The following is a 13659-nucleotide window of genomic DNA, read 5'->3' on the forward strand; positions in this document are numbered from 1 at the left end:
TAACCCCCAAGCTATTGCGTTCTGGCTACTGCACCATTCTGGGCTGGATTCTTCTCTGCACCCACAGTTAGAGAAAAGTGCAGTTCCTTTGTATTTTATTTCATTGCATTATTTACCAAATAGTATGTGGCAATGTCCAGTGTTGCAGGATCACTTAAGAAAAGATCATACTGTAATGTGCACGCACAAGGGACAATGTTAAGGTTCCCGCAGCAACCATAACTCTGGATTTCCTGGCTTGCACATTTAAAACCTCAAATTTAACATTGTATTAATGTAGCTTTATACACTAAATTAAGGAATGACTCAGTACAAAACTCCATGGATCTACAGCAGTTCCAATGTTCTATGGACAAAAAACACTGAACAGAGAAAATACAGCACAGGGAACAGAAAGAGCTGTGACCACAAGCACTGAAGCAAGAAACCAGAGCCCAATTACAGTATGGATGTGGCACAGCCGACCCAGAGTCAAATCAGACAGGCAACTCTGGGTTCCTAGTTTTTGCCACTGAAGGCTACACGGTAAGTCAGTGAGAGACAAAAGCATAAGAGGGAATGTAGGATGCACTGGGAGGCAAAGGCTTCTGTGGAGTGGGAGAGAGAGACACCTTCCCCAAAGAACCAGGGTCGCAGAAAATTCCCCACACTTTGTGCCGGAAAGAGAAAAGAATGTTACCAGTTACCCATTTTTGAATTAACATACTTGGTGCTGGAAGGAGCCCTTAGCACTGGTTAACAGCAGTTAAAACCCTTTCAACACCTCAGTTTAACTATAATCCTACTAAAGCAATAGTGGATCTGGGAGTTTGGGGTGGAATTGGGAGGAAGAGTAGTACATACAGCATAAAGGAGGATACTGTTCTTCAGTCTGCTGGGAAACTGGCCAAAACTAAACCTTCTCCCAGGATCCACAAGAGCGGCAATTCACAATCACTCCTGTTAAAAAATGAAGCACACCGCTAGTATGAGTCTCTCTTGGCTGACACATTGGCAGGCCATATCCCTTACACCTAGAACTGTTACACACACACACACACAGGAAGGAGAGCAGGGCTACTGATGTCCGCTCCCACACTTTAGCCAATTTACACTGGAGCTGGAGGTGTAATTTCCAGATACACATGTACTAGTTTTGATCCAGCTAACGTGCTAAAAACAGCAGTGTAGCTGCAGCAGCATGAGCTGCAGAAGGGGCTAGCCATCCAAGTACCAATACAGGGTGCTGGAAACAATTGTACTGGAGCTGGCTAGCTATCCTGCTGCCTGCACCACTGGGGCTATGCTGGTACTTTTAGCACACTCAGTTGATCAAAGCTAGCATGGGTACTATACATCTACCTGAGCTGGAAATTACAGGTCCAGTGTAGGAACACCCATAGTCAGTAGGGAACTATCACACCATTGTCACTTATTAGCTAAAATCAGTACTAGCACCAATGAATAGCTTCTCACTTCACCACATCCAGCAGATTTAGCAGCAGTCTTATCTGATCCGCAAGAGAAGGCCTATCTAGCCCTCCTTGGCAAAAATGGTGGCCATATTCAAGGCCCAGAATATGTGGTTGGAGAAGAAAGGGGATTTAAAAGTTGAAATCCATCTGCTAACAGGGCCAACCCTATAAAAACAAGCAAGTGTGCATTGCCCAGCATATGTAAGTTACCCTATGATTACAAAGCTAGAGTGTGTGCACAATGGAAAAAAGTAAAAAGCAGCAAAACGCCTCTGTGTTCCAAGGCTTCCTTTGTTTTCTAAATAAACTGGAGGGAAGGGCTGGGGAAGGGGGGATGGGAGTTAAAAAATGACAGTGACAGAATCCCACAACTTCCCCAGTAATGAATATATTAAACTTTTGACCTGATTATCCTTAAATCAAATGCAGGAGCCTGCAATCTTGGGCATATGGGTAACAGATCCAAGGACAAAACGACAGATTTCAAGGGTACCAAGGAGCAGAGAGAATTACACATCCTAGCCGAGCATCCTAACAGCGGACTACTCCAGAGAAAATTTAAGAATTTGTTCAGAGGATGAAAATTTATGTATATTTTATAAAGCTAGCTAGATATTTATCATCTCACACGCATTTTTCCTGTCACTATATCCCATAATCCACTAGAAATTCCTGTAATCCTGGCACCTCTGATAAAAGCATCCTTGCATCTGGCCACATACTCCCCAATTACAATGCTAATTCTTCCTGATCATATTCTCTACTCCTGGCATTTGAGGATCAAACTTATTTCTACCACGTACACCGCCAGGGTGCCCCTCAGTCATACCAAAATTCCACAAAGCATAGGAAGAAGTCCAGGAACAGCACAGGTCCTACAGGTGCTAGAAAATGAGGATAATTCCACAAAGAATTCTCTCTCTGAGGCACCTGCTGAAAAACATACAAGCTCAGAGGGATCTTGCTGCAGGAAAAGTCTGTTTAAAATTCAGTTACCAATATAATTTTTTAAAGAATTTTTTAAAATGGAAGCTAAAGCCTACTGTGTGTAGGGGCTGCAGAGAGCTGAGCCCTAAGGGGAAGGCCGCTCATGCTAGTACAGAATCCCTCAGCTTTCCACTCCTTATATGTGCAAAGCGTGTAAGCCCTCACACACACAGCCCTCTACTCACCCAGAGGTACATCATGTCAGCCTGAGCTGTTCAAACCCAGCAGGGAGGTGATCCGGGAACGCAAAAGGCTCCTCAATAAAAAGTAGAGACAAAGGGTTTAAAAAACAAAATCCAAATTGCTCAGTTTAAGGATTAAAAAGTGTCTCGCCTCTTCCTCCCCCCTCCTCCTCCAACACTGTTTGGCTGTTCTGTGCTTTCTCTCTCTCTCTCTCACTCAATCTCTCTGGGAGTTCCCAGCCTTGTGTGTCTGTACTGGCGTGCAGAGCACACACTCTGCATTTGCCTCCAGGGAATTTCTCTCTGTCATTCCGCTTCTAAAAACACAATCAGGGCCTCACAAGATTCTTGCAAAAGGCAGGGATGGGTGGGGTTAGTAATAAATGCAGACCAACTCCTAATACCAGAGTGTGCTTACTTTAGAAATGGGTTCTTTAAACATGAATGAAGCAGAGAACTACTCTTCAAGGTCAAGGAGGGTGAGAGCAAGTCCTCCCCTCTCTACAACTCCCTTCCCTTAGTTCCCGCTCCAGAAGTCATCCATAAACCTAGAAACTGTGCAGAGCCCTATTCCTGCAACATCTTCGTCTGCAACCATTAGCCAACGTTAGTCAACGTACAAAGCTTAGTCATAATCCAGTAGCTATATGTATTTATAGTATGCCACTTGCAGGGACCAAGGCAGAGAATAAATCTTGGGAACCCTGAAGCTCAGAAGATGGTGTATACAGTGTACCGGGCACCCCAAAGTTATCAACAGAGAGAGAGAGAGAGAGAGAGAGAGAGAAGATCAGGGTGGGATCAGAAGGGGAGAGAATCAAAAGATAAAAGGGTTTAAAAATCTTTTGCAGGTGGCTTTCTACGTGAATATTTTACAATCTCTGATATCACTAAAGGGAAAAAAGCAGCTGGCTTGGCTCCTGATTCATGGAGACTATGGAGTTCCCACTCCCTAGGGGCCCTGCTGAAGTGAGGGTGAGCTGAGATTAGCTGAGGTGAGCATCCTCTTGCTTACTGCATTCAGATCCCTCATCCTCAATTTCAGTTTTACAAACCCCATCAATCAGCAGCCAGCCCCGGCAGAGGTGCATGGCACAAAAGACCCTCTTCTTGAGCTCCCAGCACAGGTCTGAAAAGACATGAGCCAACAAGTTCTTCCCCTCCACACAACACCCCCATCCCATCCCCCATGCTCATAGGACAAGTGTCACTTCTCATCTAGCTAACCTGTTAAAACTGCTGTTCCAAACTAGGAAAATGGGTTTACCTCCCCGTCTCAGGATGCAAAATTTCCTCGATTCACTAGGCCACAAATGATAAGCCTTACTTGGCCTATCTTCTAATGCAAGAGCCTGTATTTTAACTGAATGAGGTCAAGAGGCAGAGGCAATGTTCTCCTTGGAAATGTGTGTTTGGAACAAATATTTTTGTCTCGGCAGAAGGAATAGAAATCTCACACCACCTCTGCTCCTTATCCTTACATATAAATTATATACATAAATAGGGCTCAAAGTGGAAACAGCAGCGGTACTCTCCCAACTCCACTCCCACAAGAGCCACCTATCTAGGGTGACAAAATGAGATGCCACCAGAGCAATTTGTGAAAATGTTCAAAGTATGCTCACATATGCTCTCCTGGGCTCCTCACACTTGACTCCCCCTCAACAGGGTTGAGATACACCACGGACTAGGCTGGATTAAGGTATAGGCACAACAGGCACGTGCCTAGGGCCCTTTCTCCCAAAATCATAGACAAACAGACAGAGATAAAAAATAATATCAAAACCTCAGAGGGGTAGAGCATTTTGTTTCTGACCCTCATGGCTGCAAAGAAAAGCCTGACAGTGTGACCGGGATGGAACAAATGCAATGATTTCTCAGCAGCCACTAAAGCCAGGGAGGAAGCCACCTGGCCCAATACTCGCTACTGGAACACACTTTGTGGAGAAGGTGCACAGGGTTGGCCCAGGTAGGCTTGTATGCCCCACTGGGTTGTGCACAATTGGCTCCCCATTGGTGTGGCTAAAATAATCCCTTGGGCCTTGTGACTCCATAGATCAGATGGGAGAATACCACCTTTTTCCCCCCTCCAATCACCACCCAGTCATGGCACCAAACTGAGCTGTCACTCTCAGAAGAAGATATTATAATCTGCACTATGACCCTTCTGCTTCTTTCTTGTATGCACTGAATAGCAGTGAAATAGTTAAAAATGCTCACATTAACATCACTGGGCATCTCAGTTAACATTTCACTGACATGAATGGAACACATTTACACCTCTGGGAGATATTATTCAGGCTGTCTGCAGATTCAGGAGGGCATCCCTCCACTGGTTTGCACGTGGGTCACATTTTCAAGATTTTATTCACAACCATGACGGCTAGAGACTTACAATTTTTTTAAATGAAAGCTGGAGATTCTGGAATACAATAGCACAGCCTCAAAAAACACAAAGCAGTTCACTGACCCAGCACAACCCAGGGAAATTCAAGCTCCATACAAAAATGTATTTTTAGGAGAGATTTTAAAAGACGAGTGCCTAAAATTAAACTCCTAAATAGGTGACCTGATTTTCAAAAGTCCTGAATACCCAATAGCTCTCTAAGGCAAAAAGCTACCCTGCATTTTCTCAGCCTGTCTCACCCCTTAGGTCCGTTTCACAAGACAGGGAAGGTAAGGGAAAGCCTGTGCCTTGAAAGCTGGATTTTAATTTGATGGCTGGTTTCAAGGCAGCTCCATAACTTCACTGCTGCACAGAGCACATTCAGCTTCCAAAGCAACATCTGGAACTCGTCTTAAACCCCTTTTTCCACAACTATCAAATAAAGAATCATCCTGCCACCAGCAGTACTCAGTCAGAACCTCTCCACTGGAGGCAAACTGGGAGGTTTTTTTATGGCCAGTTGGCCCCTTGTCACCAAGGCCTCGTAGGGCCTCACCATTGTTTAGTGGGGCTACAAAATCAGGTTTCACTACCCACTTTCCATGAATACTATCTGACACCTTATTAGGAAAAGATGATGTAAGAAATCCAGACCCTCCTGGCAAAAAAGACACCCCTGGAACTAGACCCAAGAGGGATACTTCCTGGTAGCCAAAAAAACAGGAGGGCTCCAGCCCATCGTGGATCTCAGGTACCTAAATCACTATTTACTCAAGGACAATTCAAGACCATCACCCTGGGAGATATGCTTCTTTTAGAAGAAGGTGACCAATTATTACGTGCTCTGGACCATGCGCACAAAGATAATTCTTAAGCAACAGAAGTGTATCAGATTTTCCACAGCACAACACCACTACCGTTTCCTGTTTTGCCTTTTGGGGTGGTGGCAGCACTCCATGTTGTCACAAAAAGGTTGACTGTCATTGTGGCCTGCCTACAATGGCTGGGTGTGCATGTTCCACACGATATTCTTGATTACGAAGTACCTACCAGGGAGGGAGGGAGAGTGACTGCAGATTGACGGAGTTGCCCCATTACAAATACTCATGAATGGTCTCTGGATCAGGGAGTCATGGGATCAAAACTTACTCAAGTGGTGGGATACTTGAGGTTTCTCTGTGCCACTCACGTTACTCATCTACTCATGGCACTGAGTATGCCAGGTTAACAAGGGTCATCCACAATGGAATCAGGCTACTGTATGATGGATGGCTCTTAAGTATGGTGTTGGATCATCACAGTTTACCAGGGCACGTCACTCCCTCCTAATGTGAGAATTTTATCCCTTACAGCTAAACTCCTATGTGTCTCAAAATCTGTAGGCATGGTGTCTCCACCCCATTTTCTTTTACAATGCTGTGACTGATAGGATTGTGTCTAAATGGCTATGATTGCATTTATGACTTCACTGGCCAGAAACTAAGCTATACCACTGCTCGCTAGATGCAAGACCCGACGGTTTCCACTGCCTGCCTCAAAGATGTTTCCCTCACAGACCCCCTAACATGGTTATATTTGCAGTACATATGAGAAATAAGTGACTTACTGAAGATCACACAACAAGACAGCGACAGTTAGGAAGAGAATCCAAGGTCTCCCTATTCCCAGTCCCAGGCTCTACTCACTAAACCACACTACCTAATTATTTGACAGCCTCTCCCACCCCAATACAAGAGAGAAATTGAAAGATTAATAAGAAAAATGAGGGAAGAATATAAAGAGGATTAAACAAATAAATATTTTATATTCGTATAGCATCTTCTGTCCTGAAGGATTCCAAAGGATTTCAAAGCCAAAGTTTCACATTCTCTGGCTGTGAAATGCAGCCATCCTTGGGGTAAATTCCAGCAGGGAGGGCCATGGCCTTATCACTTTTTACTGGTCATAAGGGCAAGCGAAGGTGGGGGAGGCGCGGCGGAGGGGAGCAAACAGGAGGCAGGATCTGGAGGGAGGGAGAAGTGCAGAGGTGGGGCCTCAGGGGAATGGGTGGTACAAGGGCAGAGCCTCGGAAAGAAAGGGAGAGGAAGCGCTAGGGAAAGGGCCACAGTTCTGGCACCAGTGCGCCCCCCCCCCACCCCTTTTAGGGAGCTTCCATTGCCTCTGAATCCCAGCAGCTGTTTTAACACCACACATGAACCCCACTCAACATTTTACAACAGGACACAAAGCAGATCATATTTTATTTGATATTTAGGTTGGCAGAATGTAATGACCCAAATGGGAATATGGCCAGGAAGTGGACAGAGTTGCCACCCTTATTCTTGTAAAAAATGTTATGGGATACTTAATCAGGAGAAGCAGTCAGCCTTTGTGTTGAAAGGCCCTGTTTACGCAACAAACATAACCAGATCAGGGTGCCAAGATACAATATTGTTGTCCTCTAATCTAGGTAAAATCTGTAGAATAGAAGGGACCTAACCACAATGTATATACACAGATTATTTAATCACGTTAAAGATTTGACTACATCCAGGTGGAGGCCCATGGACACGTCTAAGGTTTTAGCCGAATTACATGACCTGTTTACAACAACCATAATCCCTATCTACACTACAAAATTTTAACTATAACGTAGCCAGGTCAAAAAGTTCCACCATGTTTTAGCCAGGCTCCCTGATGCGGTTATTTTTTTTGTATCTCGGACAGGGGCTAAGTCTTTGCCAAATTAAGACATCTCCATCAGCAGCCCCATAGGGACACATCAGGGCACTGGTTCAGAACTGAGTGAGGAAAATACTACCATTGACAATCACCAATACCACTTTCTACAGCACCTAGGAACATAACCCAGCCCAACGCTCTAACGTTGCAGGCCAAAGGAGAGAAGAAATGAAGGTGGGCCAATCAGATGAAAGAAGGTAAAGGGAACGAAGATGCAGTAGAAGGCATAAGGGAGGGAAACAAAAATAAATTGCTGTCCCAGAGAGATGCTGCTAATGCACAATCATTCTTGGGATGGAAAATTCTGGTCAGGGATGTATCTGCTTTTGTTAGCAAATAAGACTTCTCTGAACCCTCTCCTGTAAGATAGGATTAAAAAGTAGTTAAATAAGGATGACCATGTTCTATTATGGTTAGTAAATGTTACTAAATGTACTGGTGTTCCTACACTGTGTTGTATTCCTAGGGCCAAGAAGTGGGAGGAAAGGTGTGTATGTCTTGGAGCGGTAAGGAAAGGGAGAATTTCATTTCAAACTGGGGAAACTGACTATTTTCTAAGCCAAAAGTCCGACACAGGATGCCACAATTTATGCAGAAACAGTATACTGATCAAGGATGGAGAGTCGTTCATTGTCCCACCACGATAAATACTTCAAGGACTATCTACAAAGGTCTGAGCGGAGATGGGAAGGGAAACGTGCTTTGCAATTGTCAAAGGGAAATTTCTATGACTAAATGGCTGTGTTCTGGGGCTTATCTGACTCTGTCAGAACGTCCCAGCAAGAGAATTTGTAAATCAGAGTCTCTCAGTTTTGCTTCTTTTTTTTTAAAAAGTAAGTAAATAAATAAATAAATAAATAAATAAAAGATTGATTAATGGGATGAGAACTATCTGGGGAGGGACACAAAAGTCTCTGGGCACACCTGCAGTTCCTGTGAAGATACGCTGATCTTCTTTGAGGCTGGTTTACTCCTTTGGGTGCTGCTAGAGACTCTAACCTTATAAAAAAGAGCACATATTCACTCTGAACCTCTCTTCCCAGGAGTCCTGCATTATCTACAGGTATCAGAATGTCTGAAGCCACAAGGTAAGTCTCATCTCAGTGTCCAAGGCACCTGGAAATGTTTCTTTCTGCACCAGCCTGCTTGTGGAAAAAGTTAGGAGAATACAAAGTGTGTACACTAAGCCTCCCAGAAAGGTCCCTAGGGTCCTTTAGAATGTCTTATCAAACAAGTAAGCAAAACACTGGCATGTTTCAAGAGAAAACCCATTTTGTTACAGTGCAAAGGAGACACTGTAAAACAGGATTGCCTGTTCTTCCTCTGGTAGGTACAGCTCAGCTATACATTACCACATGAAGCAGGCTTCTGAAAGGGATTACTCTGTGGAGGCAAACTGCTTAGGATGACAGGTTTTAGAGTAGCAGTCATGTTAGTCTGTATTCGCAAAAAGAAAAGGAGTACTTGTGGCACCTTAGAGACTAACCAATTTATTTGAGCATAAGCTTTCGTGAGCTACAGCTCACTTCACTGGATGTAGGAATGCAACCGATGAAGTGAGCTGCAGCTCACGAAAGCTTATGCTCAAATAAATTTGTTAGTCTCTAAGGTGCCACAAGTCCTCCTTTTCTTTTTGCTTAGGATGAGAGTACCTCCTGCTAAAGGGAATGCGTCAATCCAAACAGCAAGGATATCCCAACATGTGGATGGAACAAACTATTTCCAGGAACATTGCTGGAGATGTCCGCCACTGGCCACACAGAAATTAATTTTCTGGCCTTAAAATATACTTCATGTAGATTCAGGCCAGAAAGGACCATCGTGATAATCAAATCTGACCTCCCGCACTTTGCAGGCCACAGAACCTCACCTACCCACTCCTGTAATAGACCCATAACCTCTGGCTGAGTTACTGAAGTCCTCAAACTATGATTTAAAAAGATTTCAAGTTACAGAGAATCCACCATTTACTCTAGTTCAAACCAACAAGTGACCCATGACTCACACTGCAGGGGAAGGCAAAAACCCTCTAGGGTCTTTGCCAATCTGACCTAGGAGAAAATTCCTTCCTGATCCCAAATATGGCAATCAGTTAGACCCTGAACATGTCAGTCAGACCCACCAGCCAGACACCTTGGAAAGAAATCACTGTAGTACTCAGAGCCCTCCCCATATAGTGTCCCATCTCTGGCTGTTGGGGATATCTGCTACTAGCAATCACAGATGGGCCACGTGCCATTGTAGGCAATCTCAGCATACCAACCCCTCCATAAACTTATCAAGCTCACCTGTGAAACCAGTTAGGGTTTTTGCCCCCACCGCTCCCCCTGGAAGGCTGTTTCAGAACTTCACTCCTCTGATGGTTAGAAACCTTCATCTAATTTCAAGCCTAAACTAGTTAATGGCCAGCTTCTATCCATTTGTTCTTGTGACCACATTGGTCCTTAACTTAAATAACTCCTCTCCCTCCCTGGTATTTATCCCTCTGATGTATTTATAAAGAGCAATCATATTTCCTTTCAGCCTTCATTTGGTTAGGCTAAACAAGCCAAGCTTCTTAAATCTCCTCTCGTAAACCAGGTTCTCCATTCCTCTGATCATCCTAGTAGCCCTTCTCTGCACCTGTTCCAATTTAAATTCATCTTTCTTAAACATGGGAAACCAGAACGGCACACAGTATTCCAGATGAGGTTTCACCAGTACCTTGTACAATGGTAATAAATACTTCAAAAGATCTCAGCTCACAGCCTTACTGTCCAAACCTGCAGCCAAGGAAAGTGAAGTCCATAGCAAGGACAAAGGAACCAAGTATTGAGAAATATCTTTTAGCTGTGGAAAGTACATCCACAGCATCCGATGAAGTGAGCTGTAGCTCACGAAAGCTTATGCTCAAATAAATTGGTTAGTCTCTAAGGTGCCACAAGTACTCCTTTTCTTTTTGCGAATACAGACTAACACAGCTGTTACTCTGAAACCTGTCATTTTTTAGCTGTCACTCCCAAATTAGTAGCTTAAGTCGGGTGAATATAAAGCCAGCAAGGCAGTCTTTGTAGTTATTCCCAAAGTTATTTGTTAAAGTGAGGTTAAGATTGAGAGAGCACATAGTGTTAGCAAAACCAAAATTTAAAACTCAAGAAATTCAGAGTTAAGGATAATGTTGCAAGAAATGCAAACATTTTGAAATACAGTCACACACCAGATAGCTAATGTTCTGTGGTGCTTTTTTGGTATTCAATCTGCCAAGGATGGTGTCCTGCCAGGACACAGGTAAATTAGTCTGGGTGCCTTAACTGTGAATCTCCATGCTTTTAATTTAAGAGGCTCACGGAAGTAGGACTTTACCTGAGTGCATCAACCTTCTGGTGAGCCTTATGAGGTTTGTCAGAGACACCCCCAAAACCCACTTCCTGAAAGGCCTTGGGATTTGTTTAAAAAAAAAAAAAACCTCACCCTATTTGTGACACTGTATGGAATCGAGACACACTTTATATTATTATTATTAATACCAGTATTATAAAATTGCAATGAATCGTTCTAGATATGCCATGAAAGGTATCTGTGAAAATGTTTTATACTTGGCAAATCATCCTGATTATATGTTTGTACCACCTTTGTATTATGAGTTACAGATATGTAGGGTATATCTGTATTTCCAAATGTGTGCTGTGTTTCTGGGTGACACCCCTAGACAGATTGGCATCAGCACTGCCTAGCCTGTTCAGTGGCCCATCAATGGTCGTCAGCGGTACAATGAACCCATAGAAAGGTGCCAGGGGATACACCTTATGAGTCAGCAAGACTTGTAGGGGCAGGCCAGTGAACAGAGAACTCTGAGGCTTTTCCATGCCATGTTCTGTGAAGCTTGTATTTGGGACACAGGAAGTACAAGCCACATGGCAAAAGAATTTAAAAGGCAGTAACTTCGCTATAAACTGAAGATCTGAAAAAAGGACTGAATGACCCATCCAAGCTGTGGATGTGTTCCATAAGGCCTTTCAAGCCAGCAAATTCACCAATACTGCTAAGAACCTGATATATGGACTCTGAAGTCTCTGTATGTATCTGATTACTTTACCATTTAACACTCTTGTTGTTCTTTTTTCTTTATACTAAACCTTTAGTTTTAGATACTAAAGAATTGGCTAGCAGCATAGTATTTTGGGTAAGATCCAAACTAATATTGACTTGACAAAGCAGCTGGCCCTTTGGGGTCAGAAGAACATTTTGTATGATGAGCAGAATTTTAAATAACTTCTCACTATAGTGGACCTATGTGCTGATTGGGAGCCAGAAAACTGGAATGCAATAACGGGGATATATGATTTCTTTTTTAGTTTCTTGATAACCACTGTGGGGAATCAGGAGCACAATTTTTGACTGATTGGTGAGTCTAACTTCAGTGTTAACCACCAGTTTTGGGAAAATCTGCTCTCCTTTTTGCAGCCTGCCCTGACCTTGGCATTTTCAATGAGAGCTGCCCCAGGCCACGCTATTCCACTCCCACACGAAGGCTATAGGAGGCTCGCACTCACTATCAGGAGCCTTAGGAAGTCAGTATGAATCCACTGCCCCCCAAATTCTGAAACACTTTTGCGGCTCTAGTCCCCCTCATTGCCCAAGGCTTAGGAGGCTCAGTGGAAAATCCCCACCCCCACGAGTGTTAGGAGATGTAGAAGAGCAGTAAGAATCCCACAAACATCCACCCTCATTGCAAACATTAACATACTTCAGACCCAAGTCCTGATACTTCCCTCGTAACCCTTAGGAAATTCAACTGTCCATAATGACCCTAAATAGGATTGTCAGTTCCGCGACAAACCTCTGTAGCTCCCAATGGACCTACAAAGACTTCTCAGCACCTGCAGACCTAATTAGGCTTCCAGGGAATGTGGGATGGTTGCAAGAACCCCAATGAACCTATTAAGTCTTGTAGTGGGGCGAGAGGGTGCTAACAAAGTTTTAGGGGAGAATGAAGAGCCAACCAAGCCTAGGGTCTGGAGTATAGGTGGAATCTCCCCACCACCATCATCCCTAAATTCTCCTTTTCACTGCTTCAACCCAAGATCCATTCCCTCCCCACCATCATGCCATAACTGGAAGACCTACTAAGGGCCACAAAAAGTTAGTACATTTGGAGCTGCACGGGAGGGGGTTGCTAGGACTGGCATGAGGCACGGATATTTCAAAATTTTCATAATTTTTGAAGTTAGAGTTTAATCAACTAAACTTTAATCCTATGCTCATTATTTTGACTGGGGGAGTCCAGAAAATTAAGTTGGAATTCTTTCCCCCGTTGTCCCTATAAAGCAGCAAAAAGCGTTAAACGTTCTCCAGAGTTCAAATGCTGTTCTATTTTTAGTGTGTCAAATCAGGAACCCCATATTGGATTTAAATGAAAATGGGTAGAAAAATTACCCCTCCCCCCGATTTAATGTATCAATGCTGAGGCTGGTACACATTTGTTTGTGGATTTTAGACAGGGCACAAATAGGGCTTATAAAATGGAAACTCAGGGCCAACCTCAATGACAGAATGGTCACCAGTGTTGCATAACTGTGGCCACATCCAGGTCAGACAGGCAATGTCAGGGGTGTTGCCTTGCTTGAGGCATAGGTGGTTTGGGTGAGGAAGAAGGGAAGCTGCTGCTGTTCTGAACCACTAACAGCTGAGGTTTTTTTCATTGGTTTTGAATCAGGAATCAATTTTTTTGCCTCCATCTCCCACTACTGCAGGCTATCTTAACACATTAGCAACTCATGAGCGTGCACACACAGACCATCCACTGAATTCAGATCAGCTGTATGTGGAGCGATATTACAGCAGTATGTGTGGGAAAGAGGGCAGCCGAGTTCTCCCCTCTGCTCCAGGAAGTCATGTTAAAATTCCACTACAGAATTTTGGCTTATACCCCATGTTGACACCTCAGGAC

At 43.8% G+C, this 13659-nt stretch overlaps 1 protein-coding gene across 15 annotated transcripts in view; it reads right to left on the reverse strand.

Annotated features, from left to right (window-relative positions):
• The window catches only part of RBFOX2 (RNA binding fox-1 homolog 2), a 251988-nt gene that overhangs the window by 171195 nt on the left and 67134 nt on the right, over positions 1 to 13659 (reverse strand). Inside the window, exon 1 of one of the 15 annotated variants that reach the window (XM_075123552.1) lies at positions 2627 to 2656. The exons of the other annotated variants lie outside the window; for them this stretch is intronic. Within the exon in view, the coding sequence (XP_074979653.1) occupies positions 2627 to 2641 (15 nt within the window). The 5' untranslated portion in view covers positions 2642 to 2656. Of the gene's footprint in view, positions 1 to 2626; positions 2657 to 13659 lie in introns of those variants that run through there. 15 annotated transcript variants of the gene reach the window in all.

This window comes from Caretta caretta, chromosome 1, assembly GCF_965140235.1.
Source record: "Caretta caretta isolate rCarCar2 chromosome 1, rCarCar1.hap1, whole genome shotgun sequence".
Lineage (NCBI taxonomy): Eukaryota > Metazoa > Chordata > Testudines > Cheloniidae > Caretta > Caretta caretta.